The following is a 12,805-nucleotide window of genomic DNA, read 5'->3' as shown; positions in this document are numbered from 1 at the left end:
TTGCTTCAATGCATTTAGGGGTGTGGTCCTGGTCAAGACAATCTCCTGAACTCCAAACTGAATGTCTGAATGGGAAAGAAAGGTGATTTAAGCAATTTTGAGCGTGGCATGGTTGTTGGTGCCAGACGGGCCGGTCTGAGTATTTCACACTCTGCTCAGTTACTAGGATTTTCACGCACAACCATTTCTAGGGTTTACAAAGAATGGTGTGAAAAGGGAAAAACATCCAGTATGCGGCAGTCCTGTGGGCGAAAATGCCTTGTTGATGCTAGAGGTCAGAGGAGAATGGGCCGACTGATTCAAACTGATAGAAGAGCAACTTTGACTGAAATAACCACTCGTTACAACCGAGGTATGCAGCAAAGCATTTGTGAAGCCACAACACGTACAACCTTGAGGCGGATGGGCTACAACAGCAGAAGACCCCACCGGGTACCACTCATCTCCACTACAAATAGGAAAAAGAGGCTACAATTTGCACAAGCTCACCAAAATTGGACAGTTGAAGACTGGAAAAATGTTGCCTGGTCTGATGAGTCTCGATTTCTGTTGAGACATTCAGATGGTGTAAGATGTAGTGTAAGATGGGTACATATAAGAGGTTTGCTCAAATCAAAGCTACAGCTTTCTGAACATGACACATTTTGCAATAAGTAGGCTATGATATGCTGACATAAATATGATAGCTATTAGTTATATCACTAAAATGTGATGGATGCTTAACTTAATATATTACCTACCTATTCTAATATTATGCATGTTGAAATACATATCCCAGATTTTGAAAAAAAATATAGAGTATTTAGATTCCTGAAATGAATTTGACAAGACTGATAATATATATATATATATATATATATATATATATACACACTCACCTAAAGGATTATTAGGAACACCATACTAATACTGTGTTTGACCCCCTTTCGCCTTCAGAACTGCCTTAATTCTACGTGGCATTGATTCAACAAGGTGCTGAAAGCATTCTTTAGAAATGTTGGCCCATATTGATAGGATAGCATCTTGCAGTTGATGGAGATTGGTGGGATGCACATCCAGGGCACGAAGCTCCCGTTCCACCACATCCCAAAGATGCTCTATTGGGTTGAGATCTGGTGACTGTGGGGGCCAGTTTAGTACAGTGAACTCATTGTCATGTTCAAGAAACCAATTTGAAATGATTCGACCTTTGTGACATGGTGCATTATCCTGCTGGAAGTAGCCATCAGAGGATGGGTACATGGTGGTCATAAAGGGATGGACATGGTCAGAAACAATGCTCAGGTAGGCCGTGGCATTTAAACGATGCCCAATTGGCACTAAGGGGCCTAAAGTGTGCCAAGAAAACATCCCCCACACCATTACACCACCACCACCAGCCTGCACAGTGGTAACAAGGCATGATGGATCCATGTTCTCATTCTGTTTACGCCAAATTCTGACTCTACCATCTGAATGTCTCAACAGAAATCGAGACTCATCAGACCAGGCAACATTTTTCCAGTCTTCAACTGTCCAATTTTGGTGAGCTTGTGCAAATTGTAGCCTCTTTTTCCTATTTGTAGTGGAGATGAGTGGTACCCGGTGGGGTCTTCTGCTGTTGTAGCCCATCCGCCTCAAGGTTGTACGTGTTGTGGCTTCACAAATGCTTTGCTGCATACCTCGGTTGTAACGAGTGGTTATTTCAGTCAAAGTTGCTCTTCTATCAGCTTGAATCAGTCGGCCCATTCTCCTCTGACCTCTAGCATCAACAAGGCATTTTCGCCCACAGGACTGCCGCATACTGGATGTTTTTCCCTTTTCACACCATTCTTTGTAAACCCTAGAAATGGTTGTGCGTGAAAATCCCAGTAACTGAGCAGATTGTGAAATACTCAGACCGGCCCGTCTGACACCAACAACCATGCCACGTTAAAAATTGCTTAAATCACCTTTCTTTCCCATTCAGACATTCAGTTTGGAGTTCAGGAGATTGTCTTGACCAGGACCACACCCCTAAATGCATTGAAGCAACTGCCATGTGATTGGTTGGTTAGATAATTGCATTAATGAGAAATTGAACAGGTGTTCCTAATAATCCTTTAGGTGAGTGTATATATATATAAAGAAAAAGTTGTTGTCCCATAAAACACACCCCAATGCCCCCGTATGCTACAAACAACCTCAGGGCTGGATTTAATCATGTATTTTAAAACGCACTTTACTGGTTCACAGTTTATTAGAAAGCAGGGACCCAGAGCGTTCAGCTGTTGCATCACAGTCTCCCTTTCATGTTTCCCCTCAATATTCTAATCATGCATCCTGTCACTACTATAGCATTATTTTAAAACAAACATGTCACATGGTGATGGTGGCTAACTGGGTAATTGACAGTTTTATTATTAGGTTTTGTATTTTTTGTAATATACTTAATGTTCATTGTATTGGATATCTTTTCTATTCTGTGTGAACATGAAGGGTAATAAAGATACTAGATCTCAAGACACAAGATCTTGCTAGAGACCAAGAAAATGAAAGTAACCTGGTAACTATAGGATTCCATCAGAAAAGATGTGGATGAAACAAAACACACTTCTTGGAAAAGAAATTTAATTAAAAAAAAAAAAAAATCATCAGTTACAGTAAAATGCTTCGAGACATTGTCCATCTAGATTGAATAAATTGTCCTGCTCTCCAGACACAAATGTCAATTCATGAGTCTCTTGGACTAGGTAAACAAAAACAAAAAACTGAACAGAAAGCACAAAGTAAGTAGGCAATTATCCTGTAATCCGTTTCTTAACCACATGCAGGTTTCTGTGATAGGTGAGAGTTTTCCCTCAGGAAGTTCAAGACATTTTCTCAAATGCAAATACCAGGTATATGCCTGTAAGAAAAAAGAAAACAATTAAGGCACTGCAGGCTCGTGTTTACAAAAATCACACTGAATAACCCACACTTCATTACATCTCTTGCACAATGCAGCAATTAGCATCTTAGTGAGGATTTCAGCAGCTTAAACTGGCCATTCTAGTTTGAACCCCACTGGGATGTAGCAGGTGGAGGGGAAAAAAAACATTCAAGTAAGCTCTTCACTCCTGCAATATCCCACATTACAGGGTACTGATACTGCCACGAACACACTTTCCAGGATGAGCAAGACCAGGATTACACAAGTAAACTCAGACATTTTGACAGAAGGCAGACTGATGCTGAACAGCATAGTTTAGAGAGGGAACTCTAAAAAATCCTTCTCTTTTTTGTTTTGTTTCGTTTTATAAGCCGTCCAAACAAATCAGTCAGTTTCTTAGATTAATTTGGGGCCTTTCGTACCAAACTGCCAATTAAGGTTAAGGTTTCTCACAAGACTAAGCGACTCATAAGACTAGAGCTTATCCCAGCTTTGGTAGCAGTAATTTAATAGGGAGAACAAGTCTCCCTGGATGGGACCCATGCTAAACCCCACAGTTCATCAAAATTCATTTGTATATCTAGAGTGAAAAAGGACCTCACTTGTGATAAAATGGAAGTGTCTGCAACTGTCCTTCAGTTAATATATATTAATTAAATAGTCAAAAAACATGGCTCAACAGCAGGGCAGAACCTGCAAATTATATTTATACAAGAAAACAGAATGTTGCTAGATGACATGGGAACTTGGAATTCTACTCCGTTGGCTGAAGGAGATGGGAGGAAAGTTGATATGCATATGTAATAGTAAGGTTTAGTAATTTAAACAGGCCATTAAGGGCCTAGCTATGGATTAGAATTGTTAGCTATCTGATGGCTATTCAAACAGACTGCTGTATGGTGTGCAGATGGAGGCAAATCAGCTATTCACAAGTTTTGAAGTGACACACACACAAGCATGTGTCGCATCAATCTATTATATCTCACTTCCTCCTGAACAGAAGATGGCTGTTAAAGACTAGCAGACAGGTTCTTTCAACAATGTGTAAGTAGATGAAACCCATTCATATATTTTTCTACACATGCAAGTAACATCTCTTACTCACTTGTCGCATCCCACTCCGATTTGCTTAATGTTCCCTGTTTAAGAGATAATAAAAAATATATATTGTAAAGGATTGTCATTTTGAAACAATGGTAAAGTGAGAACCCTGGACAAACACCAGTTACTCCGCATAGGAAATCTATAAAACGAGTAATAGATGTGTGGTGCTGCAAACAAACACTTTCCATGAATTAGTGAGCTAGACAGGACTCATTTGATGGCTTTATCCACACCATTATTCTCTCATCTAAGCAAAATAAAATGTAGATTCAGACCATCCCTACAAATTGTCTAATAAATATATGCCAGTTTTTTCCATAAACCTAATGTTTTATACTTACGGGATGCAATGAAAGTTCTCTTTTTAGTAATCAGACCATTGAATCCCAGCTCCCTTAATTTATTCTTCCTGTGGGTGTTGACACCTTAAAAACCTATTCTTTAAATTGGCTTTGGCAAAAGATAAGTGTTATAGCACTTTTTTGTCCAGAACATATACTGAATGTGAATAAAGAACCTTTCATTTGCAACACTGACATAATGGTATTAAATATACAGACATGATTAATGATAATGGTAGACACTGACAACTTGTTAGCGAGCAAGTTTCATTTATATTGGATAAAATTAAAGTTCAGGTATAAATCTATTAAGTAAAAAAAAAAAAAAAAAAAAAATTACAGAGCCATTGCATTATGGTCCAAAGGCTGAAAGTAAAAATGTATGTATGTGTGAAGTTTTGATTATTTTTTTTTAATCAGTCACACTTACCAAAGGTAGTTTTACATCATGAGATTTTCTGAACTTTTCAGCATGTTCATATTCTTCTGGACTGTCCGACACCAATTTATTTCTGTCATCTGCTGGGTATGGCTGTAAGAAAAAGTATATTTATGCACATTATCAACAGTGTCATCTTTTATATGAATGCTACAATTCTTTTCTAGATTACACAGCAAGGGACCAGCAGAAAATCACAAGAAAAAGCCTCACTGAAAGCCCCAGTCAAATTCTAGTACATGGTTTTCACTTCTTTCCTTGCTTATTTGCATTCTATTTTTATTTTTTTTACAAGTTACTTAAAATTGAAATCACATTAACCCTTTAACTCTTACAAAATTGGATTCCACAGCAGTAATGTTTTCAAACATATACACAAATAAAACTTGTTATTTTCAGAATGCCTCTATAACATCTCTTAGATAACATTTATACAAGATCTCTTTACCGGATTATGCAAATGATCGATAATCCACATTATGTAACAGGTTTAACTTCTATCACACACAGCTTATCAAGAATGCCTAACAAGAAAACATTATACTAATGTTTGTATTTTATTATTAGGATTAATTTTACGGTTTCCAAAGTCAAGTAAATGTATATTTTAAAATTACAAAAGTTTTAAAAAGGCAGAGCTTAGATTAAAAACTTTTCAAAAACAAGACAGATTAGAACTGCAAGAGACCAATCTACTTCAAGGGAATGAGCTAATTATGTTTAATTTAACAATCTGGATATTACCGGCAGTATAGAATGAAACGTAAAATATGCATCTGAATTCATCGTTTCATTAGCAATGATAAATTATTGTATAAAATGCATTAGTATAGATGGTGAGTAACCATTCAACAACAGTGATATCAAATTAGAAACAAAGAAAAGTATATATATATAAAAAGTACTTAAAATCTAAAAGCTATGACTTTGTAATGCAGGACAAAAGGATAATAAACATAATGGAACTATATTTGTACCTTGGTTCATAAATTTTCCCTTCCACAAAGGCAGCTTAATTATTTCTTACAAAAAGTGCATAAGAGTTCTTCTTTCAGAGGTTTTAAAATGACATTTCAGAGGCGGTTGCAGTAAAGCAGAGATCTAAGATTCTCTCATTCTTCCCCCATCTCCCCTTGCTATACCCTGTTTGCATGAGAAAGACCTTTAATGCATGTCAAGATTATTGATGTGGATTTCATGAGGGGGGAGAAAAAAGCTAATAAAGGAAATCAGATCGCAAAATTGGTTTGAAAACTTCACATATCAAAAGGAAAGAGGTCAAACTAATGGAAGTAAGCGATGCATAAAACATAGTCAGGAAACGAAGATTAAAAACACAGAAGACAGCCGACATATTGGAAGTTGAATTGGCAGGGGACAATACACTGTGGGTGGTCAAAACAAAAATCCAATATTTCAGCTGACAAGAGAACCTCTACTGGAGCAACGAATTACAGGACTTTCAAATCAAAACTCACTTCTAATGCCTGCATCCTCTTCATTAACATTTTATGCTCCTCATCCTGAATCTTCTCTTGAAAGAACTCGTAGAAAGTCTTTTTAAAAACCAGTCGCATGTTGTACTTCTTTGCCATCCTGAAAATAGGGAATTTAAAAGAAAAGTCAATCAGGATCTTTATTTTTTAATTTTTTAAAAAGGATGTAGAATGTAACAGTAGGTGAGATAATTCATAATTATTTACATTATGTCTAAAGGGTAGGGGGCAATTTAATGGAAAATATTAAGGAAAAATAAAAAGGAAGCCTGCATAATTCAGCATTCCCTCTCACAGAAATTACATGCACAGTGCTACCTAGTGGGCAACGTAGGTTAATGGCTTTATAACACTGCACATTCAATCTAATACAAGACACATTGTGACACCTGCTGGTGACAAGAGCACTTGTCTGATTGCTTGCAAAAAAAAATCTGCTTTTATCTGTCAACAAGTTCCGTTCTTGAGCGATCCAGTGCAGATACACATTATTAACACATTATTTGGAATAGTGTCTTATTACGTATAAAGACATACAAATTGTTCTGCCTTGTACCTAATCTAATCTGATGTGATTTAAAAGTTTCATGTGATACAGTACAAGAGGTACAATCATGCAGAAAAAAGCGTGCAATTCATTTTGAATAGAAAGCACACGACTATATGCAAGTAATGTAGTTTGATTTAAGAATGGAAACATTTTAATTTCTGAGGAAAGAGTGCCTTAAATCCAACAGAAGAGCGCTTTCAATCTGAATATATAGATTAATAAATAACTACATATAATTTACAAAAACGTACTCCTCAAACAACGGGAAGTATACAAGGAACTCAGGAATGTTGACAACTCCCTCCAGGTTGAAATCGTACTGACAGCCGAAGAGGGGGTAGTCTCCTTTCTTCTGAAACGTGACTTTGTAGATGTCGTTTCCAAAGCAATTCGTCTCGGATGCTTCAAGTCGCTTTCTGAAACAGCCGTTAGAAAAGAAGATTGAGATTCTGTTTCCTTGCCAAGAACCTTGGTTCAAGCAGCAGATGCAGTAGCATACATTGTCATTTCGTACTTGGGAGCTCTCGTCTCCAAGGTATTTGAATGAGGACTTTGGAAAATACGAAAGTGTTACAACGTTTCATTAAACTGAGGGAAAAAAAGAAAAAGCTCAGCCCCACTAAAATACAGGTGGAATAGATAGCAGCATGTTTAATGTTAAGAAATAAAATGTTGGTAAATCAAAATCTGAAAAGGTGCGAAATGGTAATAGAGAGACATTCAGCTGTACTCACATCAGTTCATAGGCATTGGGCGTGGTACCAATGAAGTAACCCCCGGGTCTCAGTCTCTCACAGGCATTTCTAAGCATCATATCTGCCTGCTCTCGTGTCTCAAAGGAATAGTGATAGACAAACTGACAGCTACAGATGTCAAAGGTCATCTTAGGGTCTTTCAGTTTTTCCGCCAGGACCTCCTGGAAATTGAACGAGTGATGAAGGTATAAAATCAAGTTAATGATCACCTGTTCTGTTACTAAACAAGATGTATGCAGTACATTTTAAAATAACCCTACTATTAAGTTCTACATTCACATTCACAAAGGTCATTTAAAGCAATAATGTGGATTGTATAAGGCACAGGATAAACTCAATTTAAATGCTGGCGTTTCAAAAACAAGAGTGAAGCCAGAGAACCCGACTTCCAAAGACCCAGAATTCCACATTAAGACTGTAGTTGCTTTTCATTATGTTTTTTAGCAAAATGAATGTGGAGGAACATCATTCTCACCACAAAAACTCACAAGCCTCTGGAGGGAAAACACGGGACTCTCAGCAGGGATTTTAAAATATTTTACCAGAATGTCAGAACACAAAAACAAGGTAAACTAATGTATATAGTAAATCAACACCTTTGTGCAATCAGCTGTGACAAACTCTGCAGAGAAGATGCGGTCGTTGGGGCGACCTCTTTTCCTTATGTCACTATAGCGCTGTTTACACTGCTCTACTGACACTGACGCTATATCTGTGTGGAGACAACAGAACAAAGGTTTGAGAAACAGGTTCAATATACAAGGCCAGAGGAGTCATGACTCTGAAGGTGAACACGTTAACAGAAGCTATGGCATTAATACTCCATAACACGAGTATTTTGAAATTGGTATGGTTCTTTGCTTATGATAATTAAGAGACTTTACACCATAATATTGGGAGACTTTAGACAGTGAATCATTATTAACCAATAAAACTTTGCACATAAAACAAAATCATTCCTCTACTTCAAATCTCATTGCTTATTGGCTTATTTTATAGAACCCAACAATACAAATTGTACAATGCATACACAATAAAAAATTTAAAAAAAAGATTATATACACAGTCATGGTGATACAAATTGTTCCAGGTTTTGCAATTATGCTATCTATTGTGACAATGGGACTCAGCAACTTGTTTAATAACATTCAATACAAGTCTGGAAAGCTTCTTATAATACCCCCCTTAATATTGCAGAGCCACATTTGCCAGTAATATACAGAGTCAGTAACTAGAGTAGATTAGATTACATTAGAGTAGAAGCCTCCATTGGCTGTGAGATGTACAACTTTACACACTGGTCAATGTGACACTGGTTACCATACCAATCAAATCAGAAATTAATCTCTGGAGTAACTGTACTGTATGCTAACAGGCCGTCCACTTACCTGCACACACAATTTTACTGATTCTGCCTTTTTTCCACTTCAGCAAATCACCTCCTTTCCCACAGCCCAAATCGAGCACACACACCTCCCTTTGGCTTTGCCTTACTTTGTTCAGCATTTCACCTGTTTGAGGAATATAAAAAACAAAAAATATTTTAGCCAATTCCAGGATGCCACACTAAGTATAGAACCTCAGCGACTGTACCCCTCACAGGAGCTGAAGTATGCAATCATGCAGAACAGACCTAGAATTCAATGGTGTGACAGTCAAACGTACACACACACCATCCTGTCTTAACTCAAATGGAATTTTAACCATTTTCTCTAGGCTAAATCAGTGACCAGTTTCAGACTTTGTTTAATTAACAATTTTTAAGTAAACAAAGCATCAACCTGTGTTTCCACACTAGCTATATGTTTTACTATACATCTATACAAGTTTTAACAGTTATGGGTTTTGTTTGGACTTTTAAATAGGTGGGTATTTTTAAGATCTCAGGAGTAAAGACTGGTTTCCATCTAAGAAAGAGAAGCAGAGGAGAAACTGTAGAAATTTGTAATACATGTAGATGTCACAAAAAGAATTGAGGTCAAATGTATAAAAGATTTTCAAACCTAATAAAGTATTCCATCAATATTTAGTTCCAAACATGTGAAAATACAAACCATGAAAACAATTACATTCAGAAGGTTGTCATAACTGAGCTTCACCTGTGCTTGCATTTGATTTGACTGCATGGTACAGCGAAACATTCAGAATACACTGATGTAGTACTTTATTCAATTGCCGTATCAGTTTTGAGGAAACTATCACATTTTCAAAGTTTACAAAATATCTAAAAGTCAGCTAAAGTTTAGAGTCACTAAGAAGCTGTAATCAATCAAGGTGATCTGCAGTAAATATTATTTTAAACTTAAAATCATTTCAATTCAAACTGCAGTCAATCCTTACTGCTGATGTGAGCCTGTGGTAAACAGTCAAATATGATATATAAAACCACACTCTTATTGTGAAACCAGAACTTGCAGTGATCCAGTGATGCTCCAGCAATTGTAGATCAGTTTCATGCAAAAGGCACAGAAATGGAAGGAGAGATGTGGACAATTTTTTTATATATATATATATATATATATATATATATATTTTTTTTTAAGTAGGCTTCACAAGACTAGTTTCCTTTTAACTCCTGCACTCTGCACTAGGCCTCACAAAGAGAGTTTCTGCTGCGTTTCTCATAATGTTTACAGCTAGACTGGTTGTATTGAATGTGAAAGCCAAGGTATATATTCCAGTAAGAGGCTATGTAATCATTTCAGTAATATTGTATTTGGTATTGCAAATGTTATGAAGTGATTTTAAAATTGATTTTTAAATAGTGTTTTCTGAGTCAATTAATTATTTTACAATTCTGTATGAACTGATTTCCTTGCATCAACTACCACAGCTTCCTATGACTTAAGTGAAAAATTAATATGTGGAAGAACTCCAAATTCACTTGAGTGGTCTTTAAATTCTCCAACATATGTGGAATTACAGTTTGAGTTCAGTTTACAGTTTGGGTGTTTTGGTCAAATGCTGACATTATTGGTAATACTGATCCAATATTTTTGAATGAAGAACTTCAGGTAGCAGTTTTTAATTTTATTGTAATGAAATCATGATGACCATTAAAGGGGTTTGTAATGCTTACAGTCTGAACATTCTGATGCTCAGAGGAAAAGTAATCCTTAAATAGGTTAGGGATGTATTTTACCAGACTATTTGAATTTTCTGTATGTTGGTACATTTTAATTACTGGACCGTGTATCTGCAATTGACAACTTTCCATTCTGTGTTTTCAAAAAAGCAGGACAGCGAAGAACAATCAAAGGAGGATAATGAAACTCACCAATAAGAACGCTCTTGAGCCAGTTGTTGAAGTTGCGGAGGTAAAAGATCCTGCTCTGGCTGCGAGCTGCTAAGCCAACTTCCTGCAGTGTATTATAATGCACAGCTACCATCTGACCATGGCCCTGCTCAGAGTGCTGAAAAACAGCAGAAAGAAAGAATAAGGTGTCAGGTCTGCAATTATATGTAAAATAACTTAATCCCGTTCCCTATTTGGGAAATTAATTGTCCATTACGTATCTTCGGTTTCCATTGAGCTTGGAAAAAACTGTGATGGCAGCATGCACTTTAACTTGACTGTTCCTTTGAGACCAGTATAACTGACTTCTGCAGTCACAGCACAATAGTTACATTCAGACATAATTAATAAAATTATGGTACTTGACATAATAAAAAAACAATGCCAAAAGCACAAGTGAACTTTACTTGATCAATTATATTAAACATCACAAAAATGTAAATGCAATTTATATAAGTGTGCAAAAGGGCATAAACAATTAGCATAGGTTTACCAATCATGCAACACATATTTAAGATTTGACTAGCAGAGAATGCAAGGGATGATTGTCAAAAGCAAATTTTCCCATCCTTCTCTAATAAAAATGCAAGCAAATATTTCGACCACTATATATTTTGGCCATGTTGGAACCACAGTCTATAAACCATTGGGTTCAGGGTTTCTTACCGCTCTCTTGGCTGGATGATCATCTTCTGTCTCCAGTTTCCTCTTAACTGGGGACGTCAGGCTCACCATGGCCTTCTCCTGTTTCTCAGTGCTGATCGAGTCTTTAAAGGAGGGAAGTCCATTACCATCTCCTTCCACGCCATCCTCTGTGTCGTGTACCGACTTGGACAAGTCTGCATCGAGACAGCATTCTTCGTTCTTAGCCAATCTTTCCATTCTCAATCTTGGGTGAAAGAAAGGTGTAGCCTTTCCTTTTAAAGTAAATGTTTCTTACACGGTTGTCTAGATGGCTCAATCCAAACCTTTGCTATTGCTTCTGCAAAAGAAGATAAAACATTATATGCAATTGCACATCGCGATTCGATTTCGTTTGCATCATAAATATGTATATTTGGCACCGATGTTTTTAAAACAAGTGCATATATTTGCACCGTGGATACTCGTTAGCAAACCTTATGCAGTGCTGCAGCATCGCAGCACAATTGAAATCCAACTTCCTAGGGATTTAAGTGCATTACATCAAGAGTCTTCTACGACTAAACAACACATCGTCTGTCTAAATCCAGTCATAAATACAATGCATTCAAATACACATTTTATAAACCCATACTTAATAATCGAAACGGACAGGCCAACTGTGACAATTTAAACAATTATACATGCACTAAACATTCACAGCGAACAATACTTACAGAAGAGTTCCGCCATGCCACAAAGACGCAACTTCCGGTACAGGAAATAATACATGAGCCCTAAGCATGCTGGGAAAACAATGAAACTTCGCACCATAGATATAGAAATAAGTATACAATATCTATGGTTCGTACCAATATTTTGGTCACGTTTTAGCGCAGATTTTCCAAGGTCTACAGAATTACAGATAAGCGTTTTTTCGTTCGTGACGTCACTCTATGCAGATTCTGATCAGCTCTGGAAGGTTGCTGCGGCTGCGGAGGAATGACAATGCAGATGCAACTTACTAACCATAGTGGAAATGACCAGTAAAACAATCCTGCTGCCTCCTCGTAAATGGAAGCGAATGACATCTGAAAAGCCACCATGAAACAAAGTGTATATATATTCGATAAATTAATAATTTGGTTATCCAAGTTTCGCATTGATGAAAGGGGTGTGTAATAAAGCTGATGTTTGCGATAATAATGGGTCGGTTGTATAATTACCACTTAACATTGCAAAGATACAAAGTTATGCCTTATTTTAAATGTAATTTTCATTTGTAAAAAAAAAAAAAAAAAAAAAAGTCTACAT

The 12,805-nt window shown here is 36.8% G+C and overlaps 1 protein-coding gene across 2 annotated transcripts; it reads right to left on the bottom strand.

Annotated features, from left to right (window-relative positions):
• Positions 1-2,572: 2,572 nt before the first annotated feature.
• Positions 2,573-12,365, bottom strand: rnmt (RNA (guanine-7-) methyltransferase). 2 transcript variants are annotated; one of them, XM_066690874.1, is made up of 11 exons: positions 12,229-12,365; positions 11,537-11,852; positions 10,853-10,988; positions 8,964-9,086; positions 8,172-8,287; positions 7,555-7,736; positions 7,072-7,236; positions 6,253-6,370; positions 4,766-4,867; positions 3,996-4,029; positions 2,573-2,866 (listed from the first exon to the last, which is right to left on the bottom strand). In XM_066690874.1, exons 2-11 carry the CDS (start codon positions 11,750-11,752, stop codon positions 2,829-2,831), a joined length of 1,230 nt encoding a protein of 409 aa, XP_066546971.1. In that variant the 5' UTR covers positions 11,753-11,852; positions 12,229-12,365; the 3' UTR covers positions 2,573-2,828. The 2 variants fall into 2 exon arrangements, with proteins under 2 accessions (XP_066546971.1, XP_066546972.1); XM_066690875.1 differs by lacking the exon at positions 12,229-12,365 and adding an exon at positions 12,147-12,163.
• Between the last annotated feature and the right edge of the window lie 440 nt (positions 12,366-12,805).

Source organism: Amia ocellicauda, chromosome 18, assembly GCF_036373705.1.
Source record: "Amia ocellicauda isolate fAmiCal2 chromosome 18, fAmiCal2.hap1, whole genome shotgun sequence".
NCBI lineage: Eukaryota > Metazoa > Chordata > Actinopteri > Amiiformes > Amiidae > Amia > Amia ocellicauda.
Note: the sequence above shows the minus strand (reverse complement) of the source record. Positions and strands in the feature narration are given on the sequence as shown.